Source organism: Photinus pyralis, unplaced genomic scaffold (assembly GCF_008802855.1).
Source record: "Photinus pyralis isolate 1611_PpyrPB1 unplaced genomic scaffold, Ppyr1.3 Ppyr1.4_LG4, whole genome shotgun sequence".
NCBI lineage: Eukaryota > Metazoa > Arthropoda > Insecta > Coleoptera > Lampyridae > Photinus > Photinus pyralis.
Window position 1 is genome coordinate 883,295 of NW_022170511.1, and position 19,621 is coordinate 902,915.

A 19,621-nucleotide genomic window follows, 5' to 3' on the forward strand; every position below is an offset into this window, starting at 1 on the left:
TCGTGCATTATTGGCGGCCAATATGCATTCTTTCAAACTTTGAAGTTTGAAGGCCCCACTAAATGATTTGGCTTATTGATTTTCTCGCTCTTTAAATATTAAATTTAAAGGTGTAAAAATTTCGAAATGCCTCAATAACATTTTTTGAAAAAAAAATCGTATCTTTAAAAATATAAGGGCTGATTTAGCCCTGCTGTCCCATGCCTGCAATTCTGTGTTCGGATATATTGGAGAAGTATTGGACAAGTTTTCAGCGTGCCTCAAATACCTACCCAAAAATTCCTACCAGCTTTCGGACTAATATACTCTTCCATGATTATTTCTGTTCTCTGGAGCCAATTATACTCTCGTCCCCCGGGATCTTTAGGATATAGTATGAACAATATCTAATGCTAATTAATTGTGCTCGATGTATAACGGGTTGTGGTTGTGGTGGCAACTTGACTCGCATATTGAAACTTTCGGCATAACTTCCGGTTAGACCATTAGAAATCGATATAAATTTTTGTTTTTCAAATGTAATGCCTTTGAAAGGATCAATCAATCTGCAGTAGAACATCATCAAATACGCATTTGGTTCATATACAAAAAAAATGAAGAAATTCCTGATTCAGTAATTGGAAAGCTTGTGAAATCTAGCATGCCGTGTGCCGTCAGGATGCGTGGTATCTGTTGTGTTACACAGAAAAGACCTACATCAACCTGTTCAGTGTTTCGTTTTGAAGATTTACTTTTGCGCGATTTGATCTCCCCATATAGCACAACAGGCACCGCACATCCTGACAGCACACGGCATACTAGGTGTCATACGTTTTTTTAAATATTGAATCACGAATTTTTCAATTTTTTGTAAATCAACCATATGTATAATTGTATATTTACACCCTGTATACTACAAACGACTCGCTCAAATTTGAAAAATAAACCGCACATGTGTAGAAAATTAAGAGAACCCTCTCCAATAATGTGTCACTCGACCCAACGGCCAACTTAAATTACCGAAGGGATTGCAACCCTTCTTAGGGGGTTGGCAGCAAGGGTGTAAATTTTGAAGTAAAAGACGTCCCTCTTCCAATCCAAATCGACGTGTTAAGTTTCCTTTAAAAACTATTTCCTTACGAGTTAGTAAGTCTGTTTCGTTTTCTCCGGGCCACCCTGTATAACACACTAACTAAATAGCGCACTATAAAAAGGTCCACTGGTGATACGCCTTGACGCCCTTCGGTGGCGACGGTTCAGTGCGCCAGGCCTCCTGGCGTGTTGGAGATCTTGGATGCAGCCGACCAGTCTCAGCCGTCTGCTAGGGGTGACTTTTCCATGTCAACCCATGCTGCTTCCCTTCGACCCAGAGGCGTCTCGCACTGCAGTCAATGGGGTTGTCGCAGTCCCTTCCTAACTGTCGGTAACAGCACTCCCCCCTCCCCTTACCTTGAGGCGAGAAACTACTAGACATTTAAAACTTTAATCAATAAACTAAAAGTATCACATGGAGCCTTCAAAACTAAAAGTATCCCTTCCGCCGTCCTTTCCAACAACGTATTGAGCAGATGTGCCATTTGGACAGTACTTTCTCACGAAACGCAATGAAATAGGGCTTATAAGGTCGGGATGCACACATTTTTCTGTTTTAGTAAAATAGCTCACTCCAATTCCCACTAAAACAACCGTTGCGGCACTTATAACAGCATTGTAAAAAAATGATAGTCGGAAAAGCACGAATGGTTGTGGAGATGGTTCGCTTGGTCTGCAAAATGGTAAAATCACACCATTATCAGTAACGTAAGTACTCTTACAATGGGCGGGTGATATTAACGGGGATGGTACACCCTTCAACCGAAAACGATTTTGAAGAGCTCGCAATGGAACCATTCAAGGAATACCATTGGTTCATAGATGCTATGACAGCGGTAACTAGAAAGCTGATCACTGTACCACAAAACGCACCCTAAAATGCCCTCGTAAATAAACCTTCGCCATGAGATCGCTTACCTTTGCGTTGGCCGCAGGAAATAGAATTCCAAGAGAATAAAGTCCGAACAGAAGTCCAAATAGTGCTCCAACGGAAGCATTTGAGAAAGGCAGTATAGCACCCATCTTGTCAAGGAATAGTGCTGCAATTGTACTCACGGTTCCACATATTACAACTATCGCTCTTAGTATAAAATATTCTTTCTGTTTCACAACATCCTCCGGGAAGAGTGGAAGTACAAAGTCCCCATAAATCATTGCGGATAACGCGTTGAGTGATGATGATAGTGAACTGAAATTTAGCTGTTGCTGGTTATACTTCGAAGTCATACGCACCTTAATGACGCGCTAAACAATCCAGCCATGAATATTCCAGGTAGTCCCGGAAGTACTTTTGCATCGTTGACTACGAAGAACGGCACGATCTGGTCAAAACGTTCCACTTCACCAGCAGTGACCGGATCGCAGTCCGAATATCTGGCGTATATGGCTATTCCAGTCAGAATACTAACAATATAGAAAGTGACAGAACTACAGCACAGTAGACCCACCGTTCTGTAAATAAACGTTCAGGTTAAGGGGGAATTTCAGCCCTGGAAAGGCACATTTTTATGCTCGACTGGTTCGAGAGTGAGAGATATTTTTGTACGGCTCCAGGATGGAAGCTACTGTAATAGATCCATATCACCAAAAAGCCAACGTGGTACTGCCAAAAACCATCTCTTATCGTTGGGTCTATGCTAAAACTGATATAGAGGTTGTACGAGCCCTTCCTATGACCTCGCTTTACTTAAAATCTAAACGTCCTCCCTGCGACGCTTTCTCGTAAACTGAAGAAACTCCTCCCGCTAGTCCCACTCCTAGTATAAGCACAGCAAGTACTGAAGTGGCCATGCAACCAAACTGAAAGGTGTCTGTCCACACGACCGCCTTAAATCCGCCAACCGCAGTGTAAAAGATACAAATGATGCACGTTACCACAATAACCACGCGAGGGTCTATCGCCACACCTACAAATTCGTTACATTTTGGTTTACTTCAAATTGAAGATACACCTTGTGAAAGCGCTATCGCTGGAATATAAGCAATAATTGCGTTATATAATAGAAATTGCAAGATAGAGATGAAAGACGCAGTCCTCCTGAGACTTGTGTCAAACCTCAACTCGAGGTACTCAAACACGCTCGGCACCTTTAGCTTCATAATTACAGGTAAGTACACGTAAGAAGCCAACAGGCAAGCGCAAATAATTGTCGAACACGCCCACACCGAATTTGCGCCGTAAACGTAGATGTCGGCGGGAAGTCCCATTACAGTTACCCCCGATATATGACTGCAAAAGACATTCATAACTGAACGTTTCCCTTATTGTCTCACCTAGTGACTATGGACAAACTGATTGGAATAATTTTCATTTTTCTGTCGCCTAGAAGGTATTCGTCTGCGGTTTTGGAATTTTTCCAAAAACCGAAGTAGATGCCGATGCACGTACTGAGAAGTATCGAGCCGCCAAAGAAGACAAAGTCGATCAGCGTTAGCATGGTTATACTAAACCCATAAACGGTCTATGTCGTACAAAGTTTATAGCCGCACGTGCCTCGAGCGGCTATTGTTTTTGTTTAATTAGGCGTATCCTATCATGCAGGTCGACAGATAAATGTTGCACAAATACGTAACCCATTTGTTCATAAGTGGCATTTTGTAAGGCCTCATTCTAACATAAAAACTATATATGATCATATAACTCAGTTCAACCACTCGTTACAAACGTTCCCTGCGATAACAGCTGTTTAGGTTTACTAAGGGTAGGGTCAGGAGCTGGGAATGCTATGGGGCCTCGTTAGCCGCTCGGATTGGCTTTCCTCCACGTATCAAACCAATATCAAGAAGAGTAGACAGACGGTAGTATTTCGGAAAGGCGAGGGAGGGAACCCAGCAAACACACTTTGCGTTTGAAATCGGCTTTTAAAGCGCTTTGAAAGGATAATTCGGTATTGATAGTATGGTATACGTTTTTGTGTAGACCGATTTTATACCTACGTTTAAAATACGTTTTATTAATATATATAAACCATTCACGTTCTACGACATTCATCTCGAAATACAACTTCAGTCTAAAGTTACCGTATCCAGGACCCTCAGATACCTTCTGGACTGCAGAAGATCCCGCTAATTAACAAAGTATTCCATGCACTTTATGTAAGAGACTTCGAAATGTTATTTTTCACCAATGAGAAATGAGGTGAGTTGTTTTTTGAAATGGCTACTTTTGAGCATTTTGTATTAAATTAAGATCAGATTTAAATTATTAAAATCTCGGATTGTTAATTTTTGTATGTTGTTGATATTGCTCCAGATTTTTTACCCTCTCTGAACAATGATTCGGAATTTTCTTCGACTCGGTCCTTTTGTCCAACGAGTTAAGGGAACACGGATTTAAACCCATTCTGTCTAAATTTGTAGGAACTCTTTCGGCCTTTTTGATTCATTTTTCACTTTTGATCAATTCAATCAACGCCCGAAATTGAAATAGAATTCGAGCTTTGGTCATTTTAAATAGCCCAATCTTAAGATTGAGCAAATAAAACGACCATTGGCCGTTTTCGGGTTTTGCGCCAAACATATACAACATACATGGAATATCCTACTGAACATCTTTGCATGTTATAGGAATATTCATGGTATATGAAGCATGACTAATGCATATACATGAACATACATAAGACATAGTATATGTATTATGTGAAGTCTGCCAAACGTATATCCCTTGCACATTTTCAACATACTTTTCTACATTCTATGGATATACCCATAGAGGATGTGTATGTTATATTCATTGTATATAGTTCTGCTATGTGGGGAACTGCAGTGCCAACCAACAAAAGTAACATGATACAACCACCCCGCTCCAGAGGCGAATTCCCACCGACAACCCGAGGTCCGAACTGATGTTTACATCAACCTGGTAGGACCACTTTCGGTATCGCAACGAAAAAGGTACTGTACCACTAGAAAACATCGAAGTTGGCACCGTTGCCCAAGCGTTCCTAACACACTCAGTACGGACAGCATGGAAAGAAGGCATGAATTGTGTTTATTCGAACCCATTGTGCGACCCGGCTAGTTTTTTCAATATTAGATTTTTATTTATTTATTTTTTATTAATCTTCTCAAACCAACAGTACTAATTCCATATTAAGGTTTGAGGACATATGCAAATGTTAACAAAAAAAAAATTATGAGTATCTATCATCAACTTAACTAATTACTTAACACAAACTTAATTTAAATGTCGATAAGGACAGGCCAAACAGCTGCAGATTTTCATTTCGAGATCTTTGAAATCCATTGTAAGTAATCATCATGCGTAGAACAGGGGAATTAATATGGGCAATTGAACGTACATGCGGGATTTTGAAAAAAATTAAATTTGCTCTTGTTCTAGGATTTTATGGCATAATGGGAAGTCATGTAATTGGACCGGTAATCTTCGTTGGATCTTTAACTGCTCACCATGATTTACAAATTCTCCAATAAACTTCCTTAAAGGATTTTTCCCGACAACGTATGTTTCGAAGAAAGGGTTGGTATATGCTACCTACCAACAAGCTGGCTGCTCAGGTCACAATTCACGAATTATGTACAGTACATTAAATTATAAAAGTAAGTACTTAATTAAAAAATAAAAGTAAAGTGGAAGTAGCTACCACTACAATAATAATGATAATCACTAAACTAAACTGTCTTGAAGTGTGTTTCACTAATAATGGCCAGTATTTTAAACATTTGGTGTAATTATTTTCATTGTTTTGTTGCCTCGAATAGATTTTGTTTTGTTTTTTTTTATTCGTCACAGACTACTTGATTAAAATACAAAAACCGTTAATATAATTGGTATCTTATTTTCAATCTTATGTTATAATAGCTCGTTGAAAAGAGAATTAAAAAATCTATCAAGTAATCTAAAAATCCAATATGGCGCCCATTTAACTTTAGGAAGTTGGTAAATGTTCCTCAAAAGTGGCCATCTTAATTTTTTTTTGACTTCAATTCTAAATTAAGCGTATCAAAGACAGTCACTTTTATATAAAACTTTTTTTTATATCTCTTATACTTTCGATGATATAAGACATTCAAGGAAATGACCAATTTTAGTTTTTTTGAATTTACGTCGAACCTATGCGACATTTTGAATTTCCATAAGGGAATTTTAAATAAGCATCCAAAACTGCAAAACATTGCCCATTTAACCAATTCTCTATCTTTAATAATAACAAAGTTACCCATGTAATCCCACGCGATCTGGGACACACTGTAGGTATATGACAAATTTCGCTTTATTTTCCTGCGTCGTATTAATTCCTCATTTATATCGCGTTGGATTAATTTACATATAATTCCTGGTGGCGGCTGATTTAATTTTTGCGACCCTAAACGGTGACAAGCATCGATGCTGTTACCTGAAATGGTGATTCCAAGCGCTTGACCGACTTGGAGAACAATGTCTTTACAGTTTTCATGCTTTAAGGTAGGAATCCCCTGTATTTCCAAAGTGTTTCGACGATTATATTGGACCGTGGCGTCTAACTGAATTTTCAATGCTTCAACCTCCCGTTCCAATCTTAGATTGTTGGTTTTTATGTCTTCAATTCTCTCGACATTTTGGTCAATACGGCCGTTGATTTTGACTAACTCCAGTGAATTTTCGTCCAACTTAGCATGACAAGATTGAGAGATGCATTTATTTGTTGTTCGGTAATTTTGTGGGATGCTTCAATCTGGAGCAACTTTTTCATTAAATCCGCATTGGATGGTTCGTAAGCGCTCTCCTGGCTAAAATTAGCTTGCTTCATCATGGTGCAATCCAATTATCCAGATCAATTAATACGATATCCGATTCCTTTGGAAATTTGTTTTTTGTTAATGAAAATTTGTGTAGTCCATTCTTTGGAATTTTCGGAAATTGATCGAGGCATAGTCTAATTAATTCTCCCAAATTATTAAAGTTAACATTGAGATTTTTCAAAAGCCGGACGTATACGAGGAAAATAATTACAATTCTTAATTTAAAGGTTGTTTTGAGCTAGCTGTGGGACAGGTCTTTTGTGGGTGGCGCATGACCGCATGCCAATATTCCCTAATATTCTATTATTAGATTCTACTTACTGACGTTCTCCCCCTTCAAAGTGTCCTGACATTTCCCTGAAATTATATCACCTTTTCGCATTATATGGTTTTATCTCGGATCGTCCACAGATTTCTTTGGATTTTCTCTCTATCTCTATATATGAAAAAATACCCCAACATTTCTGGAAAAGACGTTATTCTCTTAGCTTAACAAGAAAGGATAAAGATAAAAATATCGTCCAAGTAATGTTTGTAAAGTGTATTATTAAATAAATTAAATGCGGTTGATGACGTCTATGTTTACAATATTAAAACCATGATAATTCGGGGAATCCTCAGTACCTATATCTACTGGGTAATGTTGAAATGATATTTATGCTAAACATATTTTTGTGGGATTGATGAATTGTGCAAATAAATTAGTAATCTAGGGGAAATTTAGATAGGAACGTAAACTGGACGTAGGAACTTATGAATAATTGGGCTAAAAATGTAGGGATTTTTAATACTATCTTTTTCTTTCCGCGTAATCCAACTGACTACTAATCCGATAATGACTGTAATTAGCGTTCCAATGAAGTAATAATAGTGGAACGAGATTTTTGCCAGGGAAAATGCTTCTTCGTGCTCCACTGATCGCAACTCGTTAGCGGAACTGGAAACAGGAATTGTGTAATAAACTTAGGGATACGTGGAAATGCATACCTGTTTGTGTTGATGCTAAGAAAGGAGTAGATATCGCAGCCGTACGTCCTCATTTCTTTGGTGTTGTACACAAGGGATTTATTCCAAATGTCAACCTGATGCTGAACAATGATTGACGACATCACCAGTACCGAAACTAAAGCACCAGTGAGGGCCCCCTGAAAAATTTAGGTCAGTTTTACAGTAACCATTGCGTGACCTCACCTTTTTATTGGCCACTGGGAATAAAACCCCGAGTGTAAATAGGCCAAGTACCGGTCCTCCAGTTATACCGTACGCGCATTGGAAGAGCTCAAGCAGAGAACCAAGCCTGCCAATTATCTGCACTGCGGCCACGCTAATCATTGATGTTGCAATTATAATACTGATAATAATATAGTTGGCATCCTTTTTGGAGAATTCACGCGTTCTACATGGGGCAATAATGTCATCGAAGGTGTCTGTGGCAATTTTACTTAAAGCTACGGACATGGTGCTGAAATTGAACTACAGACGATATTCTAAGCCCGTACAGATTCGCATACTTTAAAGCCGTACTGAACAGACCCGCTATAAACAGACCGCTCAGACCAGGACATTTGGAGGCAACCTCCAAGACGAAGTAGGGGAGTATTTCGCTGGCATGCGTCATGTACCCCATGGAAAGCGGATCGCAGTAGAAGTACTTGGCAAACATGATCAGCCCAGAGAAGCAACTCACCAGCTTTGCCAGTATCGCTAATACTACAAAGATCACCAGTACCCTAGAAAGCAGGTCTAGCAACTTTGAACCACTAGTGCCAATACCAACCTCCTTGCATCACTGATCGACGAAAACGAAACAAAGCGTTGTACACCCGATGGGTTAACAGCAACAAACCCCAGCCAAGAGAAGGTGTTACCAATAATAACCGACCAAAACGTACACCGAATCATTGGATTTAGGTCCATACTGCAACACTGAAACGTGGATCTTCACCCAGATTTGCACAAAACTCACTTAAAGAACTCCAAGCGATTGCCCTCCATCGATTTCTGCCACACTCTCGAAACTCCTCCCACAGACACAATACCCATAAAGAGAACAATGACCAACGCAAAGACCGTTATCGCTAGCTGAAAGGCGTTGAGCCATTCTGTAGTTCCCATTCTCACAATCGTTGCGTACGAAACGCAAATTAAAAACATCACTGACGCAATGACGTTCAAGTTCACCCCGGAAACTAAATCACAAGATAAATTATCTTCACAGATCAGCTCACTTACCTTGAGTTAAAGCCAGAGACGGCACGTAGATGATTAATGGTAAAGATAAGCAGAGACCAATACTGTTGAAAATTGATGCAACCCTTCGAGTTCCTTCATCAAATCGTATCGCAAGGTAATCTACGGGATTCTTCAATTGCAACTCGTAAAATACTGGCAGGTAGACGTAATTGTTGATAATACCCATGATCATGATGGAGAAGACCATCATAGATATTTGGGTACCGTGAGTGTATACCTCCGAAGGAAATCCCAGCAGAGATAGACCTGAAACCGTACTGAATATGATGTTAGGGTGAAATGTTGAAGATGTCCTCACTACCTAGCAACTAGGCAAAGTGCCACCGGTAGTACTCTGGCCTTGGTGTCGTCCTTAAAGTACTCACTTCCGGTTGCGCGTTTGAAAGATCGAAGCGAAATGCCCGCGATGCAACTAAAACCGAACATCACCGTGAAAACTGCGTAATCAATGTAAGAAAAGTATAGGATTTCCATTTTGCGCCCCTAAACTAAAAAAAACACATTGACCGGTTGTACAAACTGAGAAAGATACATACGCTTTGAGGAAAGTCGTGGAATCCTTTGACCACTGGAGTACGCTTCCCCAACGCGTTTAGGCTATCGTTGTTTATTTAAATATTTGTAAACAACGATTGCGTGAGTAATGAACTTACCGGATAAACCCGTCTGTTGATATCTGCTCGAATTGCAGATGTAATGTAGTTGAGCAACCCATTGGTGGCGCCAGAGACGAGTTCACTGTTGATGGAAAAAAACCCCTCGCAATGCAGTATCGTCCCTGATCTTATTTATTTAAAGTCATCCAATAGTGTATGAACCTATTTTTCCTATTTATTGATATAAGATACTATCAATAACATGCGTAAAACAAAAATATGCAGAACTTTGCACAATCGTCTCAAATGAAAGTTTCCATGCGCCACATTTCAAGGATTACTTGGATGTGTTGTTGTTGAGGCTGTGGTTAGTTTTACCAATTAAGGGTTTTCAGGAAAGAGAAATTCATTACCTATACATGCAAATTGGTACATAAACACTTTCCCTTCTTTTTCATGTCGCTTTCCGTGGTGGCGGTAAAGTTTTCATTTGTCGCATTCCAACAGTCATATTCTTTTCAGAAATGAAATACATAACAATAAGAAAAAAACTTTTATCAGGAGAGTATTTCTAGTACGTTCTGGATTTATCAAGATCAGGTTCAGGGGATTTATTGCTGATCGGGATCTTTTTAATGGTGGGATATTTCATGCAACTTTTTACATTAACAAATCTCTACATTTTTAGAATATCTCTACAAATTTATAATAATAAGCATAACTATATTAAGCCGTCAGATTTACATGAGCACAAAACTAGAACAAACACTCAACTTCGTTTACCAAGGTACATAGTACTCAATTACAACATTTTCCAATATACCAGGGCCTTAAAATATTCAATAAGTTGCCGTCACATATTACAAATTTACAGTTTATGAATAAATTCAAAAGCAAACTTAAATCGTGGCTAAAACAAAATGAGTTTTATTCACTGGATGAGTTTTTTTCAAGTACAACCGGTTAATATAATTCCTTATTTTTTATTTTTGTGTAATTATTTCCATTTAGTCCATTTAATATTCTATTTTGAAGCTTATTTATATATGTATATATTACGTACTCGAGCTTTTTTTTCCTCTACGCCTTATATGACTTGGCTGTTTTGCATATTAATTTTTATTTATGTTTGTAATTAATATACTACTTGTAAAACAGTTGAGGAATAAATATTATTATTATTATTATTATGTATAATAAAATTGTTCTTGGAGTATTGACTTCAGTTAGGTACATGAGGTGAGGATAGGCTATGTCAATTATCATAAGTTAAATGTTATCGGTAATTATATTGATACAGTTAGGGAGTTTGGCAATTTTTGTAGTTGTTCGATGTTTGGAGTTTGGCGATGCAAAGGAAACGTCTCGTGGTAATGCGACCGCTAGGCTGTGGTTAGTTAGTTTACGGTGGCTGTGGTGAAGATTCGTACTGCTATATCTGTAAGCAACCTGGACATATCTCGACGACCTGCTTAAACAAGCCTGAAACCCACTGAACTAACTCCATCAGCCAACTACGCTCCATTCCAAATTGAAATAGGCAAAACCACTACTGGAAATGGCTATCAGCTCCTTTCATCAACAATCGATCAATTATCATTCGATCCTAAAAATAAACGCCAGCTATCAGAAACCGCTACAGATACGTCTCCGGAGATTATCGACCCAACAACCAACAAAATGGAAGAAAAGTTTAAAAAACTCCCACAAACCAAGGAAAAGAGTAAGCACCGAAGAAATACCAACACCTAATACTCGTGGACAAGGCAAAACAACGCAACCAATTTAAAAACTTTATGAATGAAATGGGACTCCCTGAAAACAGAAAGAAAACATGTCAACGATGTTGAAGGATTATTAGAAACATTCAAAGATTTCTACAACCCCCTCGAACACCAAAAAATAAAGTACAGATTTACTAGGATTATCACCAATTTACGTAAACAACTAGGAAATGAAGACCTATCCAAAGATTTAGTCTCTGAGAGTCCACGTACTAAAATATGATAACTTTTCTGCAATGTAATACAATGGATAAGAGTTGAAACAAATAATATCAAAAGAAAACCCAATAGCCATTGCCATACAAGAGTCACATCTAACCCCAAACAATGCTACCCCCTTAAACGTTACGTAGATATACGACTAGACTACTATCTGGGACTCAAGGCTTCAGGAGGTGTACACCTTTATATAAAGGAACCTTTTTTTCTCAATAAAATTAATCTAGTAACAAACCTGCAAGCAGCGGCGTGCGAAATCATCCTCACAGATAAGCAAAGAAAACTAAGTATATGCAATCTATACATTTTATACCCCTTCTCTCACAACCAAGTGGAACCTAAAAACAGCAAATTGGAAAGGATACGAAAACTTCATCTCACAACAACTATCAGAAAACCAACCAAAGGAATACAATAAAACAAAAAAATTACCCTGGTGGAATCGTGTGCTATTCTTATCGGTCAAAGAAGAAAAGCACTAAGAACTTTCAGGAAACATAAAAGTACTGAAAATCTCATAAAATACGAAAGAATAAAGGTAAGCTTTCTAATCAACCGAATGTTTAGAGTACGACCAAATGGCGAAATCTTGGGCAAGGACACCCAAATGAATGGCATACCCCAAGGATCAGTGTTAAGCTGCATACTTTTCAATCTGGCAATCAAACAGCGTCGCCGAAGAAATCCCGCCACAAATGAAAGACTTCCTATATGCAAACGTCCTAACCATCTACCGAAGAACAGATGACTCAAAATTCAACCAAAAACTACTACAACGGACCTTATTTTCTCTTGAGGGAATCTTTGACAGAAAACTGACATGGCACGGACATATAAAAAAACCAGTTGCCACATTTTTGACAGAGCAGCTTCCTATAATAGTTCAAAGCCAATAAAAAATAACGTTTTTGACAGTCTTAATTCTTTATGCCTAATATAAGCTGCCAAAAGTTATATTAATTTGCTGTATGTGGTTTTATTATTAAACACTAAATTGTTCAAACTTCAACAGGAAAATTTTTCTTGACCTCTTACAGAATTCAATGTAATTTGGATGTTATATCTTAAACGATTATTAGTTACGGTCCATTTCTTTATTGGTACATAATTGAAAATAGCTTTGTTTTGGATTCCTTCTATTGTTTTGTGCATCTTTTTCCTAACACACGACGATTCAACGCATTTTCTTTCTGCGATCTTGACGCAATTACCATCAAGCATGCGAAAAATTGTTTAACGATCTTTTAAAGTGTGCCCTAAGTCCCAAATCACAAAACTTGCATCCTTTTCGTGGGCTCTTTTTTTAAGAAAAGATTCTGCAATTAATTCCCGTTTGTCAAAAAAAAGAGCACACGATTGCGATTTGGGGCTTAGAGCTTTTTTGAGTTTTTTAACTTTGACATTATCACCTGGTTTCAAGTGTTTTGCACTTTTGTTGTGATTTCGTTTAAAATATTCCTGTCTGGCTTTAAAGTTTTTTATGTGTTTTTATGTGAGCAAAATTCAATTTGTCTAACACGCTGTTTGGTCTTAACAGTACCAAAATGAAGTTCGTGAAGAAGACGTAAAATATAGGATCTAAGTTTATCAGGGACTATTAAACGGTGGTTTATATTTATATTGATATTTATCAAACCATTTCCACAGATAATTCTGCTTGAAACTAATAATATTTTCTGGCAAGTAATTTAACACTTATTTATATTTAAGTAAGTTTATTCTCATTCTTTGCAAACGCCAATTTTTTTATTCATTAGAGTTACCAAAAGTTTGCGATCTATGTTTACTTTTATTTCGCGACCATAAATGAAGGTATGAAACTTTTTCACAGCAAAAATAACGGCGAGAAGCTCCTTCTTTATTTGGGCACAATTTTTCTCACTAGAACTTAAGCTACCAGAAGTAAATGAAATTGGTTTGTCGCCTTGAAGAAGACAGCACCCCAACCATCTTTGGATGCATCGGCTTGAATGGTGATTGATTTATATCCGTCAGTTAGCTAACACCGGGGTATTAGATAACTATGTTTTTCATTTTACCTAGCACAATTGAGTGTGCAGTTAACCATTTAAATTCAACTTTTTTCTTTAATAATTCCCGCAATCAGCTAAGTATAAACTGTCGCAAATCATTTATCATTCCTAAAATACTCCGAAAAGATAAGACCAAAATAATTAACAGAGGGCTGCTTAAATTGAACCTTGCTAGGCCTCCATTTGCAATAGCTCCTACGATCACCGAATTTAAAATTCGATCATGTTCCTCAGAGGAATCGGCAGCTATCAATAGATCATCAATGTACACTTCAACAGTGGCCGTCCTTGAAGTTTCCAAAGATTTTTTCGTTAATGGCATAAAATATTCTGCAGCCCTATTAAGCCCAAAAGGCAAACAATTAATTAACAATCAAAGTGTGTAGCATAGATCACTAGACTTTTCCTTAAGTTCTAGATGCTAGAAACCTTCCTTTAAATGGAGCACTGTAAAACACTTTTTACCTTTAAGGACTTTTTTATTCTGATTTCTGACCCCAATACTGTTGATGGCGAACTCCAACTCATCAGGTTGCTCGTCCTGTTCTTGTAGCACCTTCACATTTATTACTCGACATGAAATTGTAAAATGATTTAACTGTCCACATTTATTGCAATTTTTGCCAAAGGCAGAATATTCACGAACTCCATGAACAATCTGGCATCTTCCGCATTGAAACTCTTTCTTCACACCACTGGTTTTGGAAACAGACATAATTTCCGTTTGACCTTTTCTTAATGACCTCAACTTCGGCTAAAACCTCTTCGAACTTTCTAGCCTGAGATTTTGAAATTTCGACGGCCTTCGACAAATCAAGATCCACCACCTGTAACAATCTTTCCTGTATGACCTCGTCATAAATCCCTAAAACAACTTTGTCCCGAACGATCTCATCACTTAATAATCCAAATTCAAAGGACTTCAGATAACTTATTGAACTGATCGAATCCGTCTCCTTCTTGGTGTACTATAAAACTTAAAAGGCTCAAACACGATATCTTTATTGGGACTACAATGGTCATCGAAAGCTTTGAGTACCGCTGGAAATAACACCCCGTCAATTTCGGACAACGTAAATGTATTGTACATTTCCACAGCATCTTCACCGATTATAATTAATAGAATATGTCTGCTTTAGTTTCATTGTCGTTTGCTGACTTATCGGAAGCTTTCAGATAAATTTCAAGTCCAATCCAAGTCAAGTATTTGGAAGCAGTTTACTGACCTTTGCTCTGAAAAAAGTCATGAATTCGATAGGGAAAACATATCTGTGGAGGAATTGGCAACGATTATGGAAGATTATAGATTTAATATGCACAAGAAAAATTTGGAAGGTTGTAGGAGACTGTTGTCAAAGTGTTGTAGAATTCTACTGCCAAACAATTGAAGGAATATTTTTAAGAAAAGTACAAACACAAATTTGGACCCTTTTCGGATGTGGAGTTGGCAAATGCTAGGTCTGCACGAAAGGCCAAACGTCGACAGTTACAAAAAAAAAACCTTCAAAAAGGCGGGCAAGTGCATCAGCTTTATCAGTATCGGAATTGAAAAAAATAATTGAACTTTGGGAAGGTGCTGCAAAACAAATTTTTTCAAATTGCTGCTCATGGACTAGCTTGAAGAGGTGGAGAAGGGATTGCAGCATGTGTGGAATATTTAGAAGAAACTGATCACGAAGGGAAAGTTACTAGGGGGTACGAATATAATTTAGGGTGACAAACCAACATCAAATTAATGCTAAACTACGGTATACTATTTATTCTGTATTCTATTTCGTTGTTTGTTTCTTATAGTAATCACGAGACAGGTATGTATAAAGTATCTGTGCCATTGTGGCGTATTAGACCGGAAGCGAAAATTGGGTTCACACTGGTCACCCGCAAATGTTCAATAAGTTGTTAGATATACTTTAGTATACGAAGTATTTTATAAATTAATTAATTTGTTTAAACTAAACAAGTGAAGTGAGAACATGGCAGTTTGCAACGAAACTGATTAAATTCTGGTGTGCCCATAGTCACTAATCATCCCCAGATACCACGTTTTTAACAGTTTCTTTAAGAGGTCCAATTTCTTGGTCTTGTGCCTCCTGTACTGGTCTACAGTATTTGCGTACAATGGGCGTGAGAAGTTTTGGATTAATCACTTGGTTATCTTCCGTTTTAGTTACCCAACTGACCACAGCTCCGATTACTATCGTGGTCATTGCTCCTATTAGCTCGAAGTACTGAAACGAAACTCGAAACAACCAAAACGAAGTTTCTGGTGAAGGCCTAAAAAAATCAAAAAAATTTCTTGCATCGTGTCAAAGAAAAATACTCAACGGTTGAGGTGTTGCCGTAACATTCAAAGTGAAATTGCTGAAGGTGGTGGTGTTACATCCGTATGTATGCAACGATTTTGGGGTATGGTGAATGAATCCGTTTCGGACGTAGATGCTGTTATTTACCACTATCACCCCCATCAATAAAACCGATGCGATTGCGCCAAGAAACGCGCCCTAAAATTACTTTATTTCGAGTTACTGTGAACTGTACTGATATTACCTTAGAATTGGCAAAAGGAAGCAGTACGCCCAAAGTAAATACCCCGAACATGGTTCCACCGGTAGTACCCCTAACGTAGTAGCTTAGCTCAAAGACCGTGCCACCATTTTCCAGTAAATATATAAAAGCTATTGACAACAGCCCAAAAATTACAACTAGCAGCTTCATAATAAAGCTAGGGGCTTTTCTTAAAACCTTTTCGCTAATAATCCATGGAGCGATATCGTTGTAAACTATTCCGGACAGCGTATTTAGTAACGTCGAATATATGCTGAAAATACTTCGCTAATCAATCATTGTTAGTATTTAATTACCTTAAAGATGATCCAAAGAACGCCGCTAAAAATAAACCATTAAATCCCGGAATGGACGTAGTGAGTTCGGTTATGAAGTACGGAAGGACTTGGTCTGCCTTTTTAATCGCTCCAATTGACTTCGGATCGCAATCAAAATATTTTGCGTACATAACCAACCCTAGTGTCATGCACAAGACTTTCGCTAAAGTATAAATCGTCGAATATGAAGCGATTAAGCTACAAGTTCATTCGGATTTCCACAATTGTCATTAAGCCTAACTCACCGAGGTATTAATCGCCTAGGTATTGTAGAATATCTCTGAACCTCGTGAGGCGACGTGCAAAGAGTTACGCATGAGGTAGCCGTGGATCCCAGCAAAATCGTCCAAAAGCTCACTCTAACGGTCGGGTCAGGGTTGAAACTATGAAAGAATAGAGAGCGTCAATGTTTTTGATAGTTATAGGTAAGCGTACTCAAAAATTTTTAGCCTGTCACCATCGCTTGCACGATGGATAACTTCGCTAACGCTTCCGGTTGATACAATTCCCATTACTATAAGCGCAATTACAAGAGTAATGGTAATGGATAACTGCACCACATCGCTCCATGTGACTCCTTTAATTCCTCCCAGGCTGGTATAGAGCATACATACACATGTCATGACCGAGGCAATTATATATAGGTTAACGCCCGTTGCTAAAATACGGTTTTGTGTTTTCTTTCAAATTTCGCATCGAATTACCTTGGCTAAATGTAAGCGAAGGAGTGTACATACACAAAGGAAGAACGCACATATACGTCCCTACTGCGATCAACATGATCAACTTCCTTAAAAAACCATTAAACCTCATTTCCAAGTACTCGAAGATGCTGGTCATCTTCAAGTTGCTAAAGACAGGCACGTACAAGAAATAGTTAGCTAAACTCGCGAGTGCTATCGAAAAAGTCATTAGTATAACTTGACTTCCATGGAGATACACCTCGGTCGCTAACCCTACGATTGAATGGCTGGACAGTGCACTAAAATTTAAAGGTAGAATATCGTCGACCACCACCTTAAGGTATACCTTGCGGTTAAACTTATACTTACCGCAAACCATTTCATGTTTTTCCCACCGAAGAGGTAGTCCTCGATTGTCTTCTGTCTTGAAAATAATCCGAAATATAAACCTACAATGCAACTTATCGCGGTAACGATCGTGAATATTGCATAGTCGATCCATGTGAAGCCGTTCGTCGCCATTTTAAGCTAACTGAAACTCGATTAACACGTTTGAATCTATTGGACTAAATTAGTTTACCTACTTTAAGAATCTTGCATATTCGTTTTGATTTGCATAAGTTAACATACATATTATTCGAAAATGCGTAACAAGGATTTCACAGAAAGAACCAGACAACATCATGCAAATTTGGTATAATTATGTTCTTGGCCACTTTACTACTGAAAGACTCACGAAGGATGTTGTTCTGGTAGCTTATTCTGCCTTTGAGTGATCAAGTTTAATATGGGCATTTTTTTAGTATGTGACGTATTTTTAAAACATGTTTAAAAGGAATACTAGCAGATACTTCATTGTTAATGAATGTTAGGACGTTTGTCAAAAAATATTTCTGCCTTCTGAAAGTGTCCGCCAAACTCCCTGGGAATTTCCATGTACTGGGAAGGGAGCGTTGCGTAACTACTTACCGCATACATATTTGAACAAGTTGTCACTAAAACAAAATTAACTTGAATGAATCAAGCGGAACCTGAAGAACGCGCATTCGAGAGTAAAATACCACCTTGCTTGGGAGAAGCTATAAAAACAATTTGAACATTTAAAAAAAGCCCATGGAAAATGCTTGTCTTTGCTGTAACATTATACTTTCAAAAATAAGAAGAAAGAGTGCATTGTGCACATTTCTAATTTTCCTTCGGATTTATAAAAAGAAATACTTTTACTTTCCCGGAAACTACTCAGTTTCTTGAATTGTTCTAGTTTAGGGGCAGAATCCCTCTCTTTTCTGAGCTGTCTTCTTATCACCCTCCAGCCTAGACTTTCTGATGCCCCACAGTAGAGTTCCGGTTCAATCTGGGGATGGTTGGTCCTGGCCCTATCAAGGCAATCAGCCTCCTAGTTACCTCATGGCTTGCCACCCACACAAACTAACACGATTACGCCTGGCTATTTCTTCCAGTTTTGTGTGGCATTCCACGAACAGTTTATTGTGGTCAGGGATAAGGCTGATAGAGCCTTGAAAATTGTCTGATGGTCCAAGCAAATGTAAATGCGCCCTTTGACCACAATTCCCCCTGCGCACCTATTTATAGCTATATCCTGGACTGGAAATACTGTAGGAGTGGTTCTTAAGACTATTAAGAGAGCGTAGTTCGGCGCTCTTATGCCTATTCCCCACCTCTTCCTTCGAGTTGGAGCCATCTGTGTGCCAGCATAAAGCTCCACCATGTGGTCTGAGATATGTACTCAGGAATGTTTAATTGTTGTACAATCTGCAATATGATTGCTCACCTCTAAGTGAAGAGGCCCAGCGAGACCTCCATGGCAGCTGTGGGTGTAGTGCTCATTGCTCTAGTAAAACTCGGACACGTTGGAGCATGTTTAGTTGAGTCTGGGGGCTACTTTTTCTTCAGCTTTGGACCACCATACCACTGCAAGGGCTTTTATGCAACGTCTTGTGCACTGGTCGGTATCTTTGTCTTTTACTGCTTCATCAATGGATTCCTATGAGGCGCAGTTGAATGCCCCCCCCCCCATTTTCCAGGAAATAGACTAAGGTCGATTCTTTTAGCGTGTTTTTCCCAATCTTAGCTATCTAGTTGAGGTTATAAAGAATGGTTTCCGTAGAGCGTCCCTTTTGGTATGCACGTTGATTGGAGTGAAGGGTTTCTTTCATTTAAGACTCTTCCCTTGTAACCTCTCCCTGAAAGTGGGCGAGGCTTTGAGAGGTCCTTTTCTACTCTCCCCATCGTTTTAAAGATGAAAGGTAGGTTCCTGAGACTCTTACGCGCCTTAGGAATAAAAACCACATCTACAATTTGTTGGCAGAACGGGAAGTTGGAGGCCTCCTGATGTCC

At 38.4% G+C, this 19,621-nt stretch overlaps 3 protein-coding genes across 7 annotated transcripts; all 3 read right to left on the reverse strand.

The window, feature by feature from the left end:
- Positions 1-1,448: 1,448 nt before the first annotated feature.
- Positions 1,449-3,510, reverse strand: LOC116168605 (sodium-coupled monocarboxylate transporter 2-like). The gene is made up of 8 exons (XM_031484532.1): positions 3,346-3,510; positions 3,024-3,301; positions 2,759-2,978; positions 2,574-2,714; positions 2,305-2,523; positions 1,990-2,260; positions 1,794-1,945; positions 1,449-1,744 (listed from the first exon to the last, which is right to left on the reverse strand). Exons 1-8 carry the CDS (start codon positions 3,507-3,509, stop codon positions 1,483-1,485), a joined length of 1,707 nt encoding a protein of 568 aa, XP_031340392.1. The 5' UTR covers position 3,510; the 3' UTR covers positions 1,449-1,482.
- Positions 3,511-7,339: 3,829 nt separating this feature from the next.
- LOC116169505 (sodium-coupled monocarboxylate transporter 2-like) lies at positions 7,340-9,781 on the reverse strand. 4 transcript variants are annotated; one of them, XM_031485616.1, is made up of 10 exons: positions 9,720-9,781; positions 9,603-9,663; positions 9,365-9,554; positions 9,046-9,323; positions 8,780-9,002; positions 8,591-8,731; positions 8,325-8,543; positions 8,005-8,275; positions 7,801-7,958; positions 7,340-7,750 (listed from the first exon to the last, which is right to left on the reverse strand). In XM_031485616.1, the coding sequence occupies exons 3-10, from the start codon at positions 9,538-9,540 to the stop codon at positions 7,534-7,536; spliced, it is 1,683 nt and encodes a 560-aa protein (XP_031341476.1). In that variant the 5' UTR covers positions 9,541-9,554; positions 9,603-9,663; positions 9,720-9,781; the 3' UTR covers positions 7,340-7,533. The 4 variants fall into 4 exon arrangements, with proteins under 4 accessions (XP_031341476.1, XP_031341477.1, XP_031341475.1 ...); XM_031485617.1 differs by having other exon boundaries at positions 9,368-9,554; positions 9,603-9,757; XM_031485615.1 differs by having other exon boundaries at positions 9,603-9,757.
- Positions 9,782-15,442: 5,661 nt separating this feature from the next.
- LOC116169872 (sodium-coupled monocarboxylate transporter 2-like) lies at positions 15,443-16,433 on the reverse strand. 2 transcript variants are annotated; one of them, XM_031486054.1, is made up of 3 exons: positions 16,246-16,433; positions 16,024-16,199; positions 15,443-15,972 (listed from the first exon to the last, which is right to left on the reverse strand). In XM_031486054.1, exons 1-3 carry the CDS (start codon positions 16,411-16,413, stop codon positions 15,720-15,722), a joined length of 597 nt encoding a protein of 198 aa, XP_031341914.1. In that variant the 5' UTR covers positions 16,414-16,433; the 3' UTR covers positions 15,443-15,719. The 2 variants fall into 2 exon arrangements, with proteins under 2 accessions (XP_031341914.1, XP_031341915.1); XM_031486055.1 differs by having other exon boundaries at positions 15,443-15,961; positions 16,019-16,199.
- Between the last annotated feature and the right edge of the window lie 3,188 nt (positions 16,434-19,621).